Source organism: Leucoraja erinacea, chromosome 13 (assembly GCF_028641065.1).
Source record: "Leucoraja erinacea ecotype New England chromosome 13, Leri_hhj_1, whole genome shotgun sequence".
Taxonomy (NCBI): Eukaryota; Metazoa; Chordata; class Chondrichthyes; order Rajiformes; family Rajidae; genus Leucoraja; species Leucoraja erinaceus.
In genome coordinates this window covers 37,459,187-37,482,327 of record NC_073389.1, presented here as the reverse complement: position 1 = coordinate 37,482,327, position 23,141 = coordinate 37,459,187, and the positions used below count along the sequence as shown (strand labels likewise).

Below are 23,141 nucleotides of genomic sequence, written 5' to 3'. Positions count from 1 at the left end.
CCCTCTCAAACTAATGCTCTTGCCTTCCCCCTGTGTAATACTAAATTGTTGGATGTGCCTTCTTTTGCACACGTAAGCAAAATCAAAAGTGCCACCTGACCTCTCAGAAGGCTGTCTAAGATCAATAAGGGAAACATCTCAGGTGATTCATGATATAGAGAAAAGGAGCTTCTCTTCATCAGGATTTCAGACCCATCACCCAGTTACCCAAGAGCATAAATTTTATAAATATGGTCAATCCCCAAACCAAGCACAAATCTAGACATAATCACTGTTATTCCCAACACATTCAACAACCCTTAATTTTACAATGAGATTTCATTCATAAAATATAAAGTAATCTCCAATATGTCTGTTGATTAAATTCTGCCTCTCTCCGTCTAAAAAAATAGCCGTGGTTTTAGAAATTATTACAAAAGGTTTATTTTGTTTATATATCCCTGCTCTACAATGTGCATAAAATGCAATTCTTTTAAAATTATGAAAGAAAGTACAGGACAAGCAAATTTCTATAGAAATTTATAAATGCATACACTCATACACACAAGAGCCTCAAACGCTAAGAAACCTACACCACATACGTTAGTTCTTATCCCTCAGAGGACTGCAGTAGCATTTCTTCACCATTTGCTGAATTACACTGAAAAACAAGTAAATATTTTGTTCTCAATGATAATACAACATTTGCTGCAATTATTTAAAATTTATGGACATGGATGTGCTGCAGCAACAAATGCTGGAAAGTTAATGGCATTTGAACCACCACTATGCACGTGTTGTGGGTCAAGAGGGCTGGACAAATACAAGCCAAAGAATTCCAAGTGCTGCAACATGCACTTTAGATAATCAATGTCTTTCCTGTCCTTAAGTTTAAGGTAAAAAATTCCTTGTCGAGACTTCAAATTTAACACATTTCCATTGGAATCAATTGTCGTGTATGCTCCAAATCAATGCCCCTGCTGCTAATCACATTTCAGGGTCAAGCTGTATTATGGCAAAACATAAGTATACACAATTTGTGCTTTAGATTTCTGGCAGCTATCAATAAGCTTTTATACATGCTAAGAAATACAATCACACACTACTGCATAAATCAGGCTGTGCATTCTCAAAACACTTCCAAAATTTCTGTACGACACTCTCTGGAAATTACAGGAATTGCACGTCAGAATTTCCGTAAGTGCTTTATATATACACAAGCCCCAACATTCGACTGGAAAGGACCACTTGGAAAATTGTTGTGTTAAGATTATCAGTCTAGATTTTTTTCAGACCTCTTAAATGCAGGTGGTGATAATGAGGCTTATGATCCTTGACTCTCTAGTTCAGAGGCCGGTGTATCAGGCTCTTCATCATTGTAAATATTCTCAGCCTGAAACAAAATTACAATTAAATCTTGATAAATAACATTTATGTAATTTAACCATAATACACAAGTTATTTAGCCATGCTACAAATATATTAACTAAATTTTATACTCTGCACTTTTTATACTATTTCTTTGTTATTTGGACTACAGCCACTTCAGTAAGACCAACACTCACCATCTGCCAAACTTGCATAATATTATCTTCCGAAACAGAACAGATTACCCATGGTTCGTTTGGATTCCAGGAGAAATCAGAGATCTTTGCAGTGTGCCCTCCATGAATAAACTGCAAGAAAAAAACAATATAGCTTGAATGATTGTTGAGGAGATTTAAATCTACCTATAAATTGACACTCTGCATGAAGAAATTCTTCCCTTTTGGAACGGTTTCGGCCCAGCTAGTCCATGCTGTCCAAGATGTTTATTCAAGCTAGTCCGATCTATCTGGTTGCATTTTGCCCACATTCTACTAAATCATTTCTATTCACGTACCTTCTTAAATGTAATTGTATCTACTTCACCAGCTTTCTCTGACAGCTTGTACTATACACCCACCATACGGTGCGAAAAAGTTGTAAAGCATGTCACTTTTAAATCTTTGTCCTCACATCTTAAATTTATATTCTCTAAGGTTAACTAAAGGCCTGTAACAATACAATACCGTTTATTGTCATTTGAACAAATGAAGTTCAAATGAAATTTGATTTCTGCAGTCATACAACAAGAAAAGAACCAAGACACACACCAACACAATTTACACAAACATCCATCACAGTAAATCTCATCCTCACTGTGATGGAAGGCAAAGTCTTGTCTCTCCCCTGCTCTCCATTCTTCTCCCGATGTCAAAGCCCTCGGTGGGCTATGGTAAGTCCTGCGGTCATTGAGGTCGCGCCGGGCGATGCAAGGCCGCGCTCCAGGTCTTGATGTTGGAACCCCTGGCGGGCACTGGCAAATCCCACGGCCGTTAAAGCCCCGCTCTAGGTCATTTCAACCCCGCAATTCAGGTGGGAGAAGTTGCCGTTGCGGGAGCTCCGAAAAGCGGTCTCCCACCAGGGACCCGCGAGCTCCCGATGTCACCATCCACCGGGCCTGCGGCTGGAGCCTCTGAAGCTCTGACGTCGGGCCGCAGCCGCGCGCCACCACAGCTCTCCACGCTCCGAAGCCGGCCAGCTCCATGATGGTAGGTCCGCAGGCTCCACGACTGGAGCCCCCAGGTCTTTCCGGTTGGAGGCCCCAAAGACAACGGAAACCCGACAGGGAAAAGGCCGGGTCCCCCATACAGGGAAGAGATATAAAAGTTTCCCCACCCCCACAGTTAAAAACAATTAAAAAACCCACTACAAACTATACACTCAACGGGACAACAAAAAAAAATTAAAAAAGAAAGACGGACTGCAGAGACCGCTGCAACATCGGTCGCGCCGCCCACTGTACTCCCCATGATATTGTATACTTTTATGGTCATTCCAATCTCCTGCTCTCCAGAGCAAACACCCCACCACATACAGAATCTCATAACTAAAGCCCTCCAGTCACAGTAACGTCCTCATGAACCTTCAATGTATATTTTCTAGCATCATTATATAATTCTTATAGCTGGGCAACTGCAATTACTCAGTACTTCAAATGTGGTCTTACCAACTACTTGAACAGTTGTAACATGTCCCAATTCTCATACTCAATGCCTTGACCGATGAGGGCAAGCTTTCAAACATTGTCATCATAATTCACCTGTCTCACTACTTTCTGGGAACTATGCACCACCACTCTTAATACTCTCCAGGTCCAAACCACTTACAAAATGCAGCACCTCATAATTGTCAGAATTATATTCCATTTGCCTTTTCATGGCCCACTTCCCCAACTAGATCCTGCTTTTAGATATTCACTCTACACTACATCATAAAATATTGCAAAGTTTAAAGATGTGGAATTAATTATCCTCATATTACTGTCCTGTCTCATCCATTTTGGCAGAAACAAATGAGTAATAATTCAATCTCAAATAGCACAATATTATAAAGCAGTTTTATTTCACCTCAAGAAAGTAGTTGAAAGGGTGCTAAAAATAACAAATGGGCAAAAGTAAATGAAGGAAAAGTGTTTTCTTAAGCCGAGGAGTTAATAACCACAGCACAAATTTAAAATGAATGCTAAAATAACTAAAGTTATGTGACAAAAACCCTCTATGGGCACACATGCCTAAATTTCAGATTTTTAAAAAGTGCCGGACCATCAGGAAGCATATTAATGATTGACCGCCCCTAAATACATGTAAGAAGAGAGTAGATCCAGGCTGCAAAGCACACCCCACACTAATGTTAAAGGAGTTTTGACTCAGAAAAAATTACATGGAGCTCTCCGAGAGACCAAATAGCCTACAACTCTTGCACTTAATTTGAATAATAGATCATCAAAAAGGTTATCTGTATTTCTCTCCATAGCTGTTGCCTCACTTGCTGATCATTTCCAGAACTTTCTCTTATCTCTCATGGGAACTCGTTGTCTAGTATTTACCACATCAGCCAAATTCAGAAATAGTCCAAATTCAGCAAGACTTAGACATTAAACCCCATCATTATCTGAGAAATAGAATACTGTATTATGATCAATAAACACCAGCAATGATGTCCCGGTATGGAGTTAAATGGCCTCTAACAATCATCATTACACGTGTTTAGTGTGATACAAGCCTGATAACTCCATCATTCTTATTGACCAGCTTTATTTGGATCCTTGATGTCAAACTCTGAAAAGACTATCCTGATGCCAAAAGAAGACATTCCCACTGAACCTCAGAAATTTAGCTCTAATGTCCATGTTTACATTTTTTTGCACTGCAACAGGGCAAATGAGGAAAGGCAACATAAACAGAATGGCATATTGCAAAGTAAATTAGCTTAATTGTTTTATTTTGTACACAGACCTACCAGTAGTTCTGGAGGTCCATCTTCTGCATCTTCTGCTGATTGTTCCTCGCCAATTTTGCTGCAATGACAACATCCAGGGGAATTCATATTAAAGTCTGCAGAACAAGTCAGAGTCATACAACATGGAAAGAGGCCCTTCTGCCCAACTTGCCCATGCCAACCAAGATGCCCCATCTACACCAGTCCCACCTTCCCGCATTTGGCCCATATCTCCAAGCCTTTCAACTCCATGTACCTGTTCAAATGTATTTACAATCCCTGCCTCAAATACCTCTTCTGGCAAAGATAGCCACATAATGCTAGAGTAACTCAGCGGGACATGCAGCATCACTGGATAAAAGGAATGCGCGACATTTCTGGCCCGAAACGTCACCCATTCCTTCTATCCAGAGATGCTGCCTGGCACATTGAGTTACTCCAGTATTTTGTGTCCATCTTTGGTGCAAACCAGTGTCAGCAGTACCTTCCTAAATACCTCCTCTGGTGGCTCATTCCATACAACTACCTCTCTGTTTGTGGATAAAGCTGTCCCTCAGGTTCCTATTAAATCTTTACTTATTTACCTCTGGTTCTTGATTCCCATACTCTGGTAAAAGACAGTGCATTCAGCCTATCTATTTCCCTCATGATTTTATACACCTCTGTAGGATCACCCCTCAGCCTCCTGCAAGCCAAGGCGTCTGAGAAAAATATTAACAAAAGGATTGCAAGATGGAGAAAAACACAGAACTTTACAAAATTGAACCATTGGAACCATCAGAAGAAAAATGACCAGGCAGGCAAACCAATTACCGGTAGTCTATTTTTAGGCCAGTCTTTTACGTGGATCTACATTGAATGCTTTCTGGAAGTCAGAGTAATAGCCATTAACACTACCCTATTTATCTCAATGGTCTCTCCACAGAATTAAATTGAACAAGACTTTTTCTTTACAGGTTTTTCCTTGGATTATATTTGTTTAAACACTTGGTTATTATCCCTAATAACAGATTATGATAGTTTCCCTACAATTGGTGGATGAAGAATTATTTTTTTACCGTTCCAAAATATGGTGTCACATCAGCAATTTCACAATCCAATTACACATTTTTAAATCAGTGTTTTGAGAAGTCTTGGTCAACACATCAACAATTTCCTCAGTCATCTAATTTTCTGGAAAGCTGGAATAATCCATTTTATCAATGCTTTCCCTAAACAATTTCCACCGATGTCTCAGACTCGTTCGAACAACCCAATGTCCGCTATTTGTTCACTTTAGCTCAGATCTTTGTGTTCTTTACTACGATAGCGTTCCCTATGAATATTGCTACTAATCACTGTCTACTTTATTATACCATGATTTCAGATCAACATGTTACTGAAAGAAAACTGTTTATTGGAAAAGTACAAATTTCTTCTCACCTTAAATCCCAAACATTGAGGCGACGATCTGTACCACTGGAAGCCAGGATAGTTTCATTATGTGGAGACCATTGGACCTACAAAATAAATTTCAGCATCACCTGCGGTCTTTGGTAAATGGGATAGGAAGGATTATGGATAAAGGTCTTGCAAAGGAAATGGTGCTTTCCTTATCAGTCTCGTGAATATGTGCGAGTATGCGCACTGTACTTTTGTAAAACAAAGACCCACACTGGCAACAGCGTGTACTGAACACCTGAGCTTCGTTTCTATCTACATGCTAAACCGTAATATCTTACTGTACTATACACAACACCAATATGCCATTTTAAATGTACCATCCATTGAGGTAAACAAACTGAAGGGTTCATTTTTATCATTTTCAACATAAATTATTCCCAGATTATAGATGAGAACCAGCAACGTTTGACAAGTGTAAAAGACAAAAAACTAATGGAAGAAAACTAGATATAGACTATTGGAATCTTACACAAATGTTAGAGGTCCTGAATCTTTCTAATGAAAGGTAGTTCCATACAATTTGAATTAACTGATGTAGAAAGATACAAGCAGTCCACTGAAGTTCATAATCATGTTTCCAATGTATATCCTTATTTATTTTTAATTGTAACCTACCAGAGAATTATATAGCATGTCATTATTAATTTCAAATGACCAATTCTACAGGCCGGTTGTCCTAATAAAATAGGTCCAAGCAAAGAATTTTGGCAAGGTGGTGTGAGACTACATTGTACATTATCTCATTGTCATATATGACTCAAAAGACGTATCTGGTCACATTTTAATAGGAATACTAAGGCAACAGCATGAAAATCAGATTATTTCCAATAATTTATTGCACTCACAAATAATTAGTACAATTAAAGATTTTTTTAAAATAATAGGTCAGATGAGATCCTTAATGTCATCAACGCACAGCAAGTTGATACAGGTTGAACACCAATTTTACAGCAGCTGATGGTCTCTCCCCACCATACCCCCCTAAAATCCAGACAAAATTATGAGACCTCTGTTGAACTTCCTCAAGCACCACAGATGGAATTGTAAACTGAATGTGAATTGAAGGACCTGCCGAACCATCCCCAGCTCCCACTGTCCCAGCAGCTTAGATCCAAGGCTTCCGACCCCACACCCTCCGCTATGGATGTTAAAATGAGGATTTACTATAAACGGACCATAGATCCATTGGGAGAGGTGCAGTTATTGCTGATGACTGCAGATGATGGTTAATAGACAAAAGGCCACAAAGTGCTGGAGCAATTCAGGATCTCTGGAGAACGTGGATAGGTGACATCGGGATTCTTCCTCAGACTAATTCAGTCAGCTGAGTTACTCCAGCACTTTGTGTCATTTCACTTTAAAACTAGGCCCGTGAGGGAGGTGTCAATGCTGACTGGACAGGGCGACTGGAGAAGCAGGTGGCGATGGCCAAGTGGGGAGCGGCTAAATCCATCACAGAAGAAATAGCAGTTGAGAGGGGATCACTGGTGCACCTGGCGAGTCAGGGGTGGGGTCGGAAGCCGGAGCTCTATATGGCCAGGGAGACGGGAATGGCTCAGCAGGTCATTCTATTCATATTCAGTTTCACTTTATATATATATATTTTTAGTTTCTGCACTCCATGGTGCTTTAGAGACACAGGAGGGGTGTCATTAGCAGGTCATGAGGGTATTGTTGTTTCAATATCACACAACGTTTGTTGTCCCGGAAAAACGGATAATCCAGAACGGTGGGTGCCAGAAAATTGGTCTTCAACCTGTACTATGATCTGCTGAGCCATAAAAAGCTGAACTTTTACAGAATGGCGCCCATGCCAAACTTAAAGTTTCTTGAGAGAAGAAGTCATAAATGATTCAAGGTTTCCTACATTTTTTTTATGTGCAGAGATTTTAAGTAAAGGGCAGGATGATTAAAAATAACCAAGATAGGCTGCAATAGATAGCAGTAAAAATATATACATCACAAAGCTGCAATTTCTCTAGTTTTTACTTTCACAAATGAAAGCATGGTTGTCAACATTTAAGTATTCTTTTTTTGAAAAGGCAAGCTCAAGTGGCAGGAAATAGATTGTTAAACTTCAGAAACACCTAAACAACTCAATGTCCATCTGCAAAACTTTACATGGAATAAGGAAGGCCAACTAAATATGCTGGAGCATTGAAGTCTGGAAATAACAGTTTGGATGAGGATTTCACCAGCAGATGAATTTAGAGGTAATTATACAAAAGGTGGAAATTGAATGATTTTTTGATAGTTGTGAGCTTCTAGCACTGCTAAGTCAAACATCAGTTCATGGCAGTGAACAATTTGTTTCTACACCAAATATTTGCACGGTAAAGAGATGGTGTCAGTGACTATTGCAATATTAGATACATCCAAAGACAATGCTTATGGCTGTCGAGCATAGTGTAACAAATAAGAACAATGGAGAGATTAAAAGATCTGAAACAATGTTTTCAACACGTGCAAATTAACACTGGATTTTGCATTTTTTGTCAAGCATGCAGATGGAAAACAGAAAAGAAAAAGGATTCAGCAGGAGAAATATCGTGAAAGTATCACTTAGGAGCAATTTCTTATGAATGACCGCCCAGATAAAAGTAGCACCAAATATGGACAGTCCTACGTGCCAAATGGAACGAAAGCAATGGGAAATATTAGTGAAGAACAACTGTGAAATACAATTTATTTTGTGGCATTGTGTGGGGCTTGTGCCATTTCCATACAATGGCATGTATTGAATCTGACTGATAAACACAAACAAGGAATACCACTATATCCAAATTCACTTCCTCTCTCCAAGTCATTTTTACAGCAATGATACTTAGTGATCAAAAAACTCTACTTCACAATACCAATAGGTTGAACCAGAATTATAAGGCAAAGAGCAAGAGCAGGCTTTTCAACCATGTAAAAGATGTTCCACCATGCACAACGTGAATCTAGTTCTACGTTACCATCATTGTAATAGTTCTAAAACATTTCCAATGTCATACCCTATTTTCTTAAGATTTAAAAAATATGTATCTCATGCAATATTTACAACACTGGTGCATCAGCAAATGTAAATAAATTTGAACAATTATCGATTTGGAAATGGCAGAGGGGCAAATTCATGTGCAGACTACTTTGACTGCATAAAATTCCAACTCCTTAACAATTGAAGACATGGACAAACAAATCTCAATCTTTAGATGGAGTGGAAAATATTTCCTAGGAAGTATAATCCCATGGGAAAATCACTTCTATTTTATGTACAAAAAAGGAAAATAAACTCATAAAAACAATGGTAAAGTATAACCTACATCTCCCAATTATAACAAGGAACCATTAACGAACCAAAAACTTCGCAATCTCTTGTTAACAAAAAACTTGCTGCTCACCTGGAAGATTTCATCCTTGTGAGACTCAAAAGAATGAAGCTTTAATTTTAGATTCCGAAGGTCCCACAATGCCACCGTCTAAATATAACACGTTGGAAAAATTAAATGTGTGGTCACATTGCTTTTAATAGTGCAATTTTAAAAAACAATCTAAATTTACAGAACACATCGGAAAAACTTATAGAAAGACAAAGCACGTAATGAATACAGTGCCCTCCATAATGATTGGGACAAAGACCACAATTTGAGATTTGTAATAGAAAAAAACCATGTGGTTAAAGTGCACATTGTCAGATTTTAATAAAGGCCATTTTTATACATTTTGGTTTCACCATGTAAAAATTACAGAAGTATTTATACATCGTCCCCCCCATATCAGGGCACCATAATGTTTGGGACTCTTGGCTTCACAGCTGTTTGTAATTGCTCAGGTATGTTTAACTGTCTCCTTAATGCAGGTATAAGAAAGCTCTCAGCACCTAGTCTTTCCATCACCTTTGGAAACTTTTATTGCCGTTTATCAACATGAAGATCGAAGTGATGCCAATGAAAGTCAAAGAAGCCGTTATGAGACTGAGAAACAAGAATAAAACCGTTAAAGACATCAGCCAAGCAGGCTAACCAAAATCAACTGTTTGGAACATCATTGAGAGCTTACTAATTGCAAAGGGACGGGTAGGCCAAGGAAGACCTCCACAGCTGATGACAGAATTCTCTCTATAATAAAGAAAACCCCCCAAACACCTGTCCGACAGATCAGAAACACTCTTCAGGCGTCAGGTGTGGATTTGTCAATGACCACTGACTACACTGCAATATGCAAACCACTGGTTAGCTGCAAAAATAGGAAGGCCAGGCTAGTTCGCCACAAAGTACTTAAAAGAGCAACCACAGTTCTGGAAAACAGTATTGTGGACAGATGAGATGAAGATTAACTATCAGAGTGATGGCAAGAGCAAAGTATGGAGGAGAGAAGGAACTGCCCAAGATCCAAAGCATACCACCTCATCTGTGAAAAATGGTGGTGGGGGTGTTATGGCCTGGGCATGTATGGCTGCTTAAGGTACCGTCTCACTTATCTTCATTGAGGAAACAACTGCTGATGGTGGTAGCATAATGAATTCTAAAGTGTATAGACACATCCTATCTGCTCAGGTTCAACCAAATGCCTCAAAGCTCATTGGGCGGTGGTTCATTCTACAGCAAGACAATGATCCAAAACATAATGATAAAGCAACAAAAAAAAAAAAGGTCAATTCTTGAGTGGCAGGTCAATCACCCTATTGAGCATGCCTTTTATATGCTGAAGCGAAAACGGAAGACCAGCCCCCACAACAAGCATAAGCTAAAGATGTCTACAATATAGGCCTTGCATAGCAGCGCCAGAGAAGACACCCAGCAACTGGTGATGTTCATCAATCGCAGGCAGCAGTCATTGCATGCAAAGGATAAGCAACAAAATACTAAACATGACTACTTTAATTTACATGACATTGTTGAGTCCCAAAAATTCTGTTGCCCTGAAATTGGGGGGTGGGGGGTGGCGCGGCTATGTATAAACACCGCTGTACAGTGCCCTCCATAATGTTTGGGACAAAGACCCATCATTTATTTATTTGCCTCTTTACTCCACAATTTGAGGTTTGTAATAGAAAAAAAAAATGTAGTTAAAGTGCACATTGTCAGATTTTAATAAAGGCAATTTTTATACATATTGGTTTCATCATGCAGAAATCACAGCAGTGTTTATAGATAGTTCCCCCATTTCAGGGCACCATAATGTTGTGTAAATGAAAATAGTCATGTTTAGTATTTTGTTGCATATCCTTTACATTCATTGACTGTTTAAAGTCTGCGAGTCATGGACATCACCAGTTGCTAGGTGTCTTCTCTGGTGATGCTCTGCCAGGCCTGCATTGCAGCTTTTGCTTGTTTTGGGGGCTAGTCCCCTTCAGCATACAATAGGCATGCTCAATTGGGTTTAGATCAGGTGATTGACCAGGCCACTCAAGAATTGACCATTTCTTAGCTCTGAAAAACTCCTTTGTTGCTTTCGCAGTACGTTTAGGATCATTGCCTTGCTGTAGAATGAACCGCCGGCCAATGAGTTCAGGCATTTGTTTGAACATGAACAGTTAGGATGTGACTATGCACTTCAGAATTCATTATGCTACTACCATCAGTAATTGTATCATCAATGAAAATAAGTGAGCTAGTACCTTCAGCAGCTATACATGCCCAGGCCATAACAGCCCCACCACCGTGTGTCACACATGAGGTGGTATGCTTTGGATCTGTTAATTCTCTCCTCCATACTTTGCTCTTGCCATCACTCTGATACAAGTTAATCTTTGTCTCATCTGTCCACAAGAGCTTTTTCCAGAACTGTGGTTGCTCTTTTAAGTACTTCTTGGCAAACTGTAACCTGGCCATCCTATTTTTGCAGCTAACCAGTGGTTTACATCTTGCAGTGTAGCCTCTGTATTTATGTTCATGTAGTCTTTTGCGGACAGTAGTTACTGACAATCCACACTGGACTCATGAAGAGTGTTTCTGGCCTGTCGGACAGGTGTTTGGGGGAGGGGGGGGGGGGGGGGGGGGGGTTCTTTATTATAGAGAGAATTCTTCTGTCATCAGCTGTGGAGGTCTTTCTAGGCCTGCCAGTCTCTTTGCGATTTCCCTAAGCTCACCTGTGCTCTCTTTCTTCTTTATGATGTTCCAAACAGTTGATTTTGGTAAGCCTACGGTTTGGTTGATGTCTCTATCGGTTTTATTCTTGTTTCTCACTCATAATCGCTTCTTTTGACTTCCATTGGAACAACCTTGGTCCTTATGTTGATAAACAATAAAAGTTTCCAAATGTGATGGAAAGACTAGGTGCTGAGAGCTCTCTTATACCTACATTAAGGAGGCAATTAAACACACCTGAGCAATTACAAACACCTGTGAAGCGATGTGTCCCAAACATTATGGTGCCCTTAAATGTGGGAACTTTGTATAAACACAGCTGTAATTTCTACATGGTGAAACCAAAATATATAAAAATACCATTTAATAAAATCTGACAATGTGCACTTTAACCACATGTGATTTTTCAATTACAAATCTCAAATTGTGTAGTACAGATGTCAAAAGTTTGCTTCTTAAAAAGCAGATAGCAACAAACGTTAAATGACCATGGCAATCTTTAACTGATTTGTCAGACGGGAGTGGCAAAGATCTACAATGAGTACAAACGTTGTTCAGTGCTTCTCGGGCTCCCACTCACAGAACAAAGGAGAGTTAGCACAATTATACATTTTTCTTATCAGTAAAACACTCCTACCAAGTCTGAATGTGGCATGACTGAAATATTTTTAGCCTTTCACAATATAGGAAAGCTGGGTCCAAATCAAGCTCATCCAATAACAAGTTATTACTTATCTCTGGAACGTCAGCTATTTTGTTTTCCAATCTTGGCTTCTTTATGGCCTTGAAAAGAAGCATATGCTATTACTGAAGGATTCCATCTTAATGTCGTTATTGAAAAGGCAACCTGTCCTCCATATTGTGTTCCATATAATTTGCAATGTCATTCAGTCTTGGTACTGACCCATGCTTTTGTAGAAGAACGACTCAATTTTAGATTTGACTACAAGATACATTTAATTGTCACATGTGCCAGATGGCACAGTGAAATGAAATTCCCATACAGCCATACAATAAAAATAAAGAACACAACACACTATAGAATTTGACATAAAACATCCCCACACAGCAGAATCAGAGTTTCCCACTGTGTGGGAAGGCACCAGAGTCAGTCTCTTCCTCCACTGTTCCTCGTGGTCAGGGCCTCCCCAAGCCCTCCGCAGTTGCAGCTACGGGCGGCCCGATGTCCAGGACCGCTCGCCGGGGTGATACAAGTCCGACGTCGGGGCTGCAGGACGTCCTCAGCGGCATGGACACAGAGTCGGCCCCCTCCTACCGGAGTCGGCGGCTTCCAAAGTCTGCAGGCAGCGCCGGGTGGAGACTGCTGCTGTAGACCCTCTGCAAGGCGCCCCAGGACTCCGCGATGTTGTTCAGTGCCGCCCGCGTTGGAAGCTCTCCGCACCAGAGCTCCACGATTTTGGAGCAGTGGCCCAACGCTCCGGAGCTCCAAACTATTAGCTCTTTCAGAGGCAAATAAATGATGGGTCTGTCCCAAACATTAAGGAGGTCTCTGTAATTTCAACATGGTGAAACCAAAACATTTAAAATGGCCTTTATTAAAATCTGACAATGTGCACTTTAACCACGTGTGATTTTTTTCTATTACATATCTCAAATTGTGGAGTACAGAGGCAAATAAATAAATGATGGGTCTTTGTCCCAAACATTATGGAGGGCACTGTGGGTTTGGTAAGGCTGCTATAAGTAACAAAAATGTTGACCTTGTCAGCAGAGCCAGTTGCTAGGATAAATTCACTGTATGGATTGAAAGACAAGCAGTTGACTTCGGCTGTGTGTGCATCCACAGAATGGCTAGGCTTTGAAGTATTATTTGACCTGGTATCCCAACTGCAAAACAAAAATATGAACTTGAACTTTAGCATGAAATTAAAAAATGCCACAAGATAACTTATATCACAATTAGTTGTTTGCAATATCATAAACAGGGTGAGGTCAGATCGTTGTGTGTTCTGTGCAGACCAAGACCATTTGAAGTTTTGCCCGATTGACCATCAGCAGTTTCCACCTTTCATTTTTATACACTTTAGTTGAGATAGTAACTGGATGCAAGGCCTTAGGATCAAATCTCATCTGACGAGTTAGCCATTCACCAGTCATAAGATTTGGCAATTGACTTCTATGACTGGCTAGAAGAGAAAACAAAGCATCCTGTTTCTATGTGATGACTATGCTGAAAATCCAACTCGGGAACAAAGTAAATGCAGATTTAAATCTATGTCACCTGCTGGCATTCACACATGAAGAAAAGCCATTTAGGCAAAGAATACCCCCTGAAAGAGACAGGGGCAATGTTTGGAAAATGTCTGCTCATCTGAAAATCTAGTAATCTGTGATAGAAGCTCAAAAGCATCTATTTATGGCTGTAGTATAAAATTATTCATGAAGCATTGAACAATATTGACAGAAAACACCCAAAAGTAGTGAGAACCAAAAAAAAATGAACATGAAGACTAGTTGATATAAAACTCTCCTTATTGCATGAGAACATGCATTGTATGGCACTGCAGAAGACCAGAATGTTCACTGGAAAATATTAATATACTTGGGACAACGCTGTCCACAAAAGACTTGCTACTAGTCTACAGCAGTGGTATTGATAAAGTGGTCAATGGTGGTCCCCTCTCCCTCACCTGCAGCCCTCAGCAGATCTGCTGCTCCATGCGTCTCTGGGCTGCCATCCACAGCCTGCCAGCTCTGAGATGTTGCCAGAGTCAGGATATATATTATAAAGAGAAAAAGATAGATATTGGGATTATAGCCCTTAACATTAGCAAATACCTCTGGTCTACAGGAAGTAACATTATAATTTCCTGTTGTTTCAATGGTTACAGTACTGACTCTTAAAAATTATCATTAATCTTATACTCACATCATGAGTTTCTGGTCATCAGCCACTGATCCAAACAAAGATTCATGTAATAAGTGCCAGGACACATCTTCTACAACTGCAGTGTGACCTGTAAAGATTGTTTTAGCATCAACTATCTTTCCTTCTTTTGGACCTGCACTAATGTCCCAAAGACAGATAGTCTGTGGAAAAATAGACAGAATTTAAATTATTACCAATCTTAATTTGGAAAAAGCGATTCCCAGTCTGAAAATCTAATCATGTCGTAGCTAAAAAGATTAACATTTGTCCATCTAATAGCAGAGTTAAATGGCAATAATAATCAAAGTTCTTCATTCTAGATTTGGCTGCAGTTTACAACCACCTTGTGCAAAAGACTTGTTCACTCATTTGATCAGTCAAACACTGAAGCAACACGTGCACCTACATGATCATCAGAAGCACTAAGAAGATGTCCACTCAGATTAGGGTTCCAGGAGAGGCCATATCCTTCTTTTTGATGGCCACGTAGCCGCAGATCAGGAATACACTCGCCACTTGGATCTAATGCGAAACAATCAAACCAGCTGATTACAATCAGCTCCCGTTAAACTCAATAACTAGCCTTGTATACAAAATATACAGTGCGTTCAGAAATTATTCAGACCCCTTCACTTTTTCCACATTTTTGTTACGTTACAGCCTTATTCTAAAATGGATTAAAGTTTTGTTTTTTTTATATACCCCATAATAAAAAAGCAAAAAGTGTTTAGAAATTTTTGCAAAGTAATTAAAAAGAACTAACTGAAATATCACATTTACATAAGTATTCAGACCCTTTACTCAAAGTTTAATCTATATTGTTTTAACTATACCCTGCATCTGTCTTCACTTACGAAAAGTACTAATTTAGTTCCTACAACCGCTGCATTTTTGTATTTTATAGGCTCCTCCATGCAGACCTTTTGGTCTATATGATGTTAGAATAAACTAAATGAACAATGTTCCTTACCCGGTTTCGATGGATGTTTGGTATAATCAAAGACAAGCACATCAGAGGTTGGCGTTTTGGTGGCAATAATACATGGATTCTGTGGCATATAACGTGCCCTATTCACTTCACCCTCATGATTGATCTTAATTTCAATTTCTATTTTGCCACTTACAGACCCAAATCCTCCAAATTCTGAAAAATGAAAACGATACATTACAATAGTTTAATTGGCAACATTAGGACAGCAAATCATGGCATAAAGGAAGCATCTTCTGTGAGGAAAACCAATTTGCAATTATTCAGCAACAATTAAAGGAATATTTCCAATCACATCCTTTTCAGTGAGAGTAAAGCAAACAAAGCAGATTAGAAAGCATTCCCATTGGATATTACTGACATCCCCCCCACCCCCAAACAAAAACTACAAAATATGTCCTGAGAAGATGCAAGTTACAAAAAACAAGCATTGGGCCTTTTGTAGTTCACACTTTTACTAGCATCGTAGTAAATTAGATATTGGTCCATTAAACCAATGTTCAAATCTATAGGAGACTGAGTACTTGTGCAACAGTGATGTCAGTTTAAAATAAAACTGGATAATTTCAAATCAATTCCACTGCTAATAGGCAAACTCACACTGCGGGTGTATAATATAATGTTTCGTATAGTAAATCTGAACATAATAATCAATATTTTTTTCAAAAAGAGAAAGCAAGCAGAACACATCTAAACATCAAGTCTAAAAGCACCACACATCTCTCTATCTCTCCTTGAGGGAATGTGTAAAGAGGCTGTGTACATCTGGATAAGAAACCATTTGGCATGAAAACTAGTTAGTGAATGTATCCTAATGATATCCCTTAATTCGGATATTTACAACATTCAGATTTGAGGAGAAAATTCAAAGTGTCAAACTATTAAGTTGATTCTCCACCTCGAAGGAAGAAAGGGCGGTTGGTCAACTTTCTGTATTTTTAATGTGCACTAAACAAATACGTTAGTAATTTACAATATGATAACATAAAACATGACCTTCTAAACCAAGTGAGTGAATTTGGCATTTAGCAATGTCATGGATCCGAGAAATTTAGATTTCAATTATAGTTGGCATAGTTTAAGAAAATGAACCTATGGTAGACCAATAGGATGAATACTGAAAAATAAAATGACTGAGTAAAATTGTATGAGAATTATATTTCAAATAGTCAAAAGGTTTATAGATTGGATACATGATTCTGCTAGATAATCCAACAGATTTAAAAGACTTGGCCCGAGATAATTACCCAATAGTTTGACTTCCAAACACAAGGAGCTAAATGCAGATGAAACGCATACCACAGAGTCACGAGAAACACAAGATGCTGGAATCCTGAGCATGAAAGAGTACTGGAGATACTTTTAAGCCTGCGTAACATCCCAGGACATACCTCCCTTCTCACTATCATAGTGAGAAGCATCAAACTGAGCATCATCGTTGGGGATCTGGACACTTGCAATAACCAAATGATTCTGTTCGTCGGATGTATGTGTTCCTAACACTAAACGGTGAACGCTGTAATCTTTTCCTTCAGGCCTGCATAAAACAGATAAAACACTCATGCCCATTGATGTTTTTACTGAAAAATTAAACAGATACTCAGCATACAATCTAAAAAAAATATTTGGAGAAATATTTAAAAAATAGGAACACTTTGATAATTCAGCAGATCTTCAACTTTTATCTTATTACAATGCTGAATATCTCCACAAACAAAGTTTTGATCTACAATATAGAAATGTAACATTTTTGGGCCTAATTTTTTCACAGGTAACACCAATACAAGAGAACACCAGAACTCAAAAAAATAAAATAAACAAAATATTTGACAAAAATATTTTACCTGGTTACATCAGGTAGCCATTGTACAGTAAGACTGGGCCATTCTAATGCATGAGTCATAACCAAGTCATACAAAAATGGAGTATTCTTTTTCCATATTTTATATTCTTCATTGATCACACGCTCTTCCACTGCGTCGTCATAAACTATAAAAAACAACGTATTAATTCAGTTCAAGTTTTCAAAAAATAAAAATCACGTAAAGATACATAGCTCATCGGTTGCAATTTAACTGAAAGACTTATTTACAGCTCAAAAAGGCAATGAGTGCTACATAAAAAACTGTTGTGTTTGATTAATTCCATGCCTTTATAAACTTCAAATTTCAGTTTTAGTTTTGTTTAGTGATACAGCGTAGAAACAGGCCCTTCGGCCCACAGGGTCCGCGCCGACCAGCAATCCCCGCACATTAACACTATCCTACACGCTCTAGGGACAATTTTTACATTTACCAAGTCGGGTAGCCTACAAACCTATACATCTTTGGAATATGGGAGGAAACCGAAGATCTCGGAGAAAACCCACGCAGGTCACGGGGAGAACGTCCAAACTCCGTACACACAGCACCTGTAGTCTGGATCGAATCCAGGTCTCCGGCATTAGCTGTAAGGTAGCAACTCTACCGCTGCGCCACCGTGACTGTGAATTTGTATGCTCCCCTATTCTCCTTCATATTTTTCTTCCTCATTTTTAAAGCAAAATGCCACAGTATCTCCACATGTACTTTGACAATAGCTAGCTTTACTATAAGGAGGTTGCACACCAGTCGGGTCATGACCCGTACTGTTGCCACGCTATGTCAACTGGAGTACACACGATGAACTGCAGGTAAGCACTTACCATTGTTTCCAGCGCAGCAGACCCGTTAAAAACCGCCGAAATGGTACAATTTTGCGTTGTAAATAATTATGTAAATCGGGGTAGGCGTGAGAGACATTTAGCCTACTTCAGAATTCCAAAAGTGAGGAGAAATTACAGTAGAGAGAAGCGGCAGCTGAAGCTAAAGTGCTTGGCGAACATTGGCCGTGCAGATATCAAGATTGAAAATATTGGGAATTATCGCGTTTACTCACTACATTTCATCAACAGTAAGGCATTATTTGTGTATTTTCTTGATTCCTTTGGTATCTAAAAAGTTTCAGAAGTGATCAATCTGGCTGTGAAACTTTAAAATCGTCCATGGTTCTGAAAATATTGGGAATTATCGCGTTTACTAACTACATTTCATCAACAGCAAGGCATTATTTGTGTATTTTCTAGATTCCTTTGTTATCTAAAAAGTTTCAGAAGTGATCAATCTGGCTGTGAAATTTTAAAATCGCCCATGGTTCTCAAGTGGGTTTTTAACATACAAAAAGAAAATGCTTCTGAAGCAAAACTTACCATTATTTTTTTTAAATAAAATAAATAAATAAATAGCAAACCATATGAAGGTATTAATTACATTTTACTCAGATGCAAGCCAAGGAATGGCATATTTGTTAGCTGTTAATTGGACATAAACAACCTCAGCAAATTGACAATATCGTGATTGAAAGCGGGTGTTTAAGCTGTCAAGACATTTTATTATTTGCCAAAATATACATCTCAATAGCATAATGATAGAAAACTTACTTTTCCACACACCACTCGTACACCTGCAGATTTTTTTAAATGATAAATTTAGCTTCAAAAGCATTTTCTTTGTGCATGTAAAAACCCACTTGAGAACCATGGGCGATTTTAAAATTTTACAGCCAGATTTATCACTTCTGAAATGTTTTAGATACCAAAGGAATCAAGAAAAAACACAAATAATGCCTTACTGTTGATGAAATGCAGTGAGCATACGCGATAATTTTCAATATTTTCACGATATCTGCACAGCCAATGTTCTCCAAGCACTTTAGCTGTTGTTGTCCCTTCAGCTCTCGCTTCTCTCTACCATAATTTCTCCTCACTTTTGCAATTCTGAAGTACGATAAATGTCTCTCACGCTTACCCCGATTTCCATAATTATTTACAACGCATAAAATGACCTTTTCAGCGGTTTTTAATGGGTAAGAAAGTATGCGTTGCGTGTATTAACAGTATATGCCAGAGGTCGCCATGTCCTCCACATGGATTGAGCTGGTCCGTGCATCACGCCCTTTGACCCAATGACCTTACGTGCAACCCCCCTATACCACACCACGATCATACCGGTCTCTAAACTGTGCTCCTTGTCAAAAATTAAGTAGTGGATAAGCAGAAATTTGCTCTTCAAACATTAAGTAAACATTGTGAATAAGGAACTCGTGTACAGCATCACAAGCTGTAACTTAGCCCTCTCTCCAACAACTGTCGCAGTAAACCAAACCTTTTACAATTTAATAAAGACAAATTATTGTCCATATTCCCATACTACAGGACACCTATTAGTATCTCCATGCACCAGATTATCGCTGCCAATGGCAACTCTGATCCTGATCTTCCAATCTATTCTTGTAGTCTCCAATGTACTATTGAGGTTTAAATCATGCAAAACAATACGATCCATGTCCAAACAAGTACCATTGACCCATCTTTGCAGTTTCAAATAACTCAGAGCTATTACTTAGTCTTTTCAAAACAATCTCCTCCAGATCTTGCTATTGAGGGAGTGCAGCGTAGGTTCACAAGGTTAATTCCCAGGATGGCAGGACTGTCGTATGTTGGAAGAATGGAACGACTGGGCTTGTATAGGGTGATTTCACGAAAGGTCACTGGAGCGTAGATCCGCACCCACGTAACCGAAAATTTGAAGTGGAGGACATGTTACACTTCCGGTACATGTTAGTGAATGGGAAAACACGCTGCAATTTATTGTGCCAGTCGGGGTGACCGTGAGGCACAGCTACCTAAATTTACAGCCCAAACAAGTGGAAGTGGTGGAGGCAGGTTCATTGGTATCATTTAAAAATAAATTGGATAGGCATATGGATGAGAAGGGAATGGAGGGTTATGGTAATAGTGCAGGCAGGTGGGACTAAGGGGGGAAAAAAATTTGTTCGGCACGGACTTGTAGGGTCGAGATGGCCTGTTTCCGTGCTGTAATTGTTATATGGTTATATGGTTAAACAAAAGATAGAAACTAAGGTAAATTCAAGAGGGAGCTGAAGGTGCCAATCCAGCGGAAGTGAACAGCGGACATCTGCCGTGGAGATTTAAAGGTCCAAAATATCAGGAATTATCGCGTTTGCTCGCTGAATTTCATCAAAAGTAAGGCATTATTGACTTTTATCTTTATTCATTTGTTATATGAGAAGTTTTAAAAGTGAAAAATCCCTCAGTAAAATTGCAAAATCGCCCATGGTTCTCAGGTGGGTTTTAACATGCAAAATGAAAACGCTTCTGAAGCTACATTTACCATTTAAATAATGGTAAACTATCAATGCATTTTGAAATAAATTTTACTCAGATGCAAGCTAAGGAATGGGATAATTGTCAGCTGTCAGTTGGACAAAATTAGGACATTTTATTATTTTCCAAAATATATTTCTCAATGTTTCTTGTTTAAAGCCTGCACATTCACCCAAACTACTTATTTATTTATTTATCATCTAATAACAGACAAGCCTGCAGCATGGAATGTATTCGATGATAAAGAAATAAATAAGTAGTTTGGGTGAATGTGCATGTGCAGGCTTTAAACACGAAACATTGAGAAATATATTTTGGTGCGGATCTACGCTCCATTGACCTTTCGTGAAATCACCCTATACATCGGAATTTAGAAGGATGAGAGGGCATCTTATTGAAACATAAGATTATTAATAGATTGGACACGCTAGAGGCAGGAAACATGTTCCCGATGTTGGGAGAGTCCAGAACCAGGGGCCACAGTTTAAGAATATGAGGTAGGCCATTTAGAACAGAGATGAGGGAAAACTTCTTCACCCAGAGAATTGTGAATCTGTGGAATTCTCTGCCTCAGAAGGCAGTGGAAGCAGATTCTCTGGATGCTTTCAAGAGAGTTAGATAGAGCTCTTAAAGTTAGCACAGTCAAGCGATGTGGGGAGTGGGCAGGAACAGGGTACTGATTGTGGATGATCAGCCATGATCACAGTGAATGGCCTCGAATGGCCGAATGGCCTACCCCTTCACCTTTTGTCTACCACACTCCAAGACATTTGCACAACTCGGATTCTGAAATCTTGAGAGCATCCCTGGTTTCAATACTAATGTTTACCATGGACCTTTTTAACCCCTTCCTCAAGTCTCTTTTATGTTCCTCAAAATCTAACCTTCAAACAAGTTTTCTTCATCATGCCTATTTTTCTCCTGTTATCACTTGGACCCAATTTTTATTTCAGCAATGCTCCTTTCTTAGGTCAGGTTACAAGTACTGAAGATTATAAAACTGCTGCTGTTGTATGTTTTCCCAGTTAGGTTCATCTCTAGAAATTGATGTAGTTAAAATATCAGAATTCATTCATTCAGAATCTCATACTTGCGTACCCTGTCAGCTCACCCCTTACAATCCTCAGGAAATTGATTGAGATTCGTCCACTCCTCCCCTTACTTTTTTAAAATGCAGTGACCCAGACGCCTCAAACTCCCAATCTACAACACCACTCCAAACTATATTGAGGCGGCGTTCATTCTGTAAGATACTATCACGAGAATAGAAACTAAATGTGTGCCTAATACAGACCAAAAAGGTCTTACGTCGCCAAACTAGTTTTCCTAGTTGTAAAATAAAATATATGTAGATACTAGAAATTCTGAAACAAACACAGAAAATGCTAGAAATACCCAGGCCATGTGGAAAGAGAAACGGATAACATTTCAGGCTCAACACTACAAGCTCCAGTGTGGTGTGAGGGAACTCACTTTGCTTAACATTTGGCACGTTTCCTTCATTGTAAGGGACTAGATTTCAAATTTGTTTGACCCGAGGTCACGAAAACCACATTACAAGCTCTCAAAGTAGGGGCCCGGCTGCAAACATTGACTTCTGTGCTTTTGCACGCCACACACAAAACACGGCAATAATTAACCCAACAGCACCATTCCTGTTACTAAACAGAAAATCTGGTCAGCTCCAAATGTAACGACAGGACAGCACCAGTGGAACCACCCAAGTCCCACCCACCGCAGATCCCCGCCGCACAAAAAAGGTATCCATCCTAAAGGCCGGTGTGAGACGCCTCGAGGAGGTTGCTCCGTCCAGTTCCACGGGGTCGGAGTTAGTTCGGGTCAGTGGCCTCTCGCATCGGAGACATGGGGATGGGGCTGGGGGAACGACCGCTCGCCAGACGGCAGTCCTGATGCACCGAGTGACTAGCCACCCCTCCTCCTCTTCCTCCTGACTTCTCCACTCGCGCAATTGTGGCCCGGAGCTGGCGAGTTCCGGCTACCCGAGGTTGCCCTCCCTTCACCCCGGACCGTAGCGCCACTGGGCCCACTGGCTTCGAGCAACGGCACTGAAGCTCCGATGCACGGTGCATCACACTCACCCTCTTTATCAGCCATTCTCACCATGCGGAATGAAGGCTGCTGCCGCTCGCCGTTTATTTTGAATTATATGTGATTTTCTCTTTCGAAACAATCGAGCCCGCTCGCGCGTAAAAACAGAACCACCGACCCCGCGCCACAATCTACACCGTGTGCGCACGCGCGGCG

General features: G+C 39.6%; 1 protein-coding gene across 3 annotated transcripts; it reads right to left on the bottom strand.

Moving 5' to 3' along the window:
* Nucleotides 1–506: 506 nt before the first annotated feature.
* LOC129702876 (histone-binding protein RBBP7) lies at nucleotides 507–23,141 on the bottom strand. 3 transcript variants are annotated; one of them, XM_055644939.1, is made up of 13 exons: nucleotides 22,976–23,141; nucleotides 17,518–17,662; nucleotides 17,065–17,210; nucleotides 15,656–15,829; nucleotides 15,092–15,207; nucleotides 14,686–14,846; nucleotides 13,517–13,643; nucleotides 9,108–9,185; nucleotides 5,704–5,780; nucleotides 4,303–4,360; nucleotides 1,545–1,655; nucleotides 1,275–1,372; nucleotides 507–640 (listed from the first exon to the last, which is right to left on the bottom strand). In XM_055644939.1, the coding sequence occupies exons 1-12, from the start codon at nucleotides 22,998–23,000 to the stop codon at nucleotides 1,304–1,306; spliced, it is 1,287 nt and encodes a 428-aa protein (XP_055500914.1). In that variant the 5' UTR covers nucleotides 23,001–23,141; the 3' UTR covers nucleotides 507–640; nucleotides 1,275–1,303. The 3 variants fall into 3 exon arrangements, with proteins under 3 accessions (XP_055500914.1, XP_055500913.1, XP_055500915.1); XM_055644938.1 differs by having other exon boundaries at nucleotides 507–1,372; XM_055644940.1 differs by having other exon boundaries at nucleotides 507–1,372; nucleotides 22,998–23,130.

Bases quoted from the DNA above. Each gene is read 5' to 3' on its own strand.
- LOC129702876 (XM_055644938.1), bottom strand. From the start codon at position 23,000: ATGGTGAGAATGGCTGATAAAGAGG. The intron at 17,663-22,975 runs GTGAGTGTGATG...TGTTTTTTATAG, and splicing joins GAGAATGGCTGATAAAGAGG to TTTATGACGACGCAGTGGAA. The intron at 5,781-9,107 runs GTGAGCAGCAAG...TTTATTTTGTAG, and splicing joins ACAAGGATGAAATCTTCCAG to GTCCAATGGTCTCCACATAA.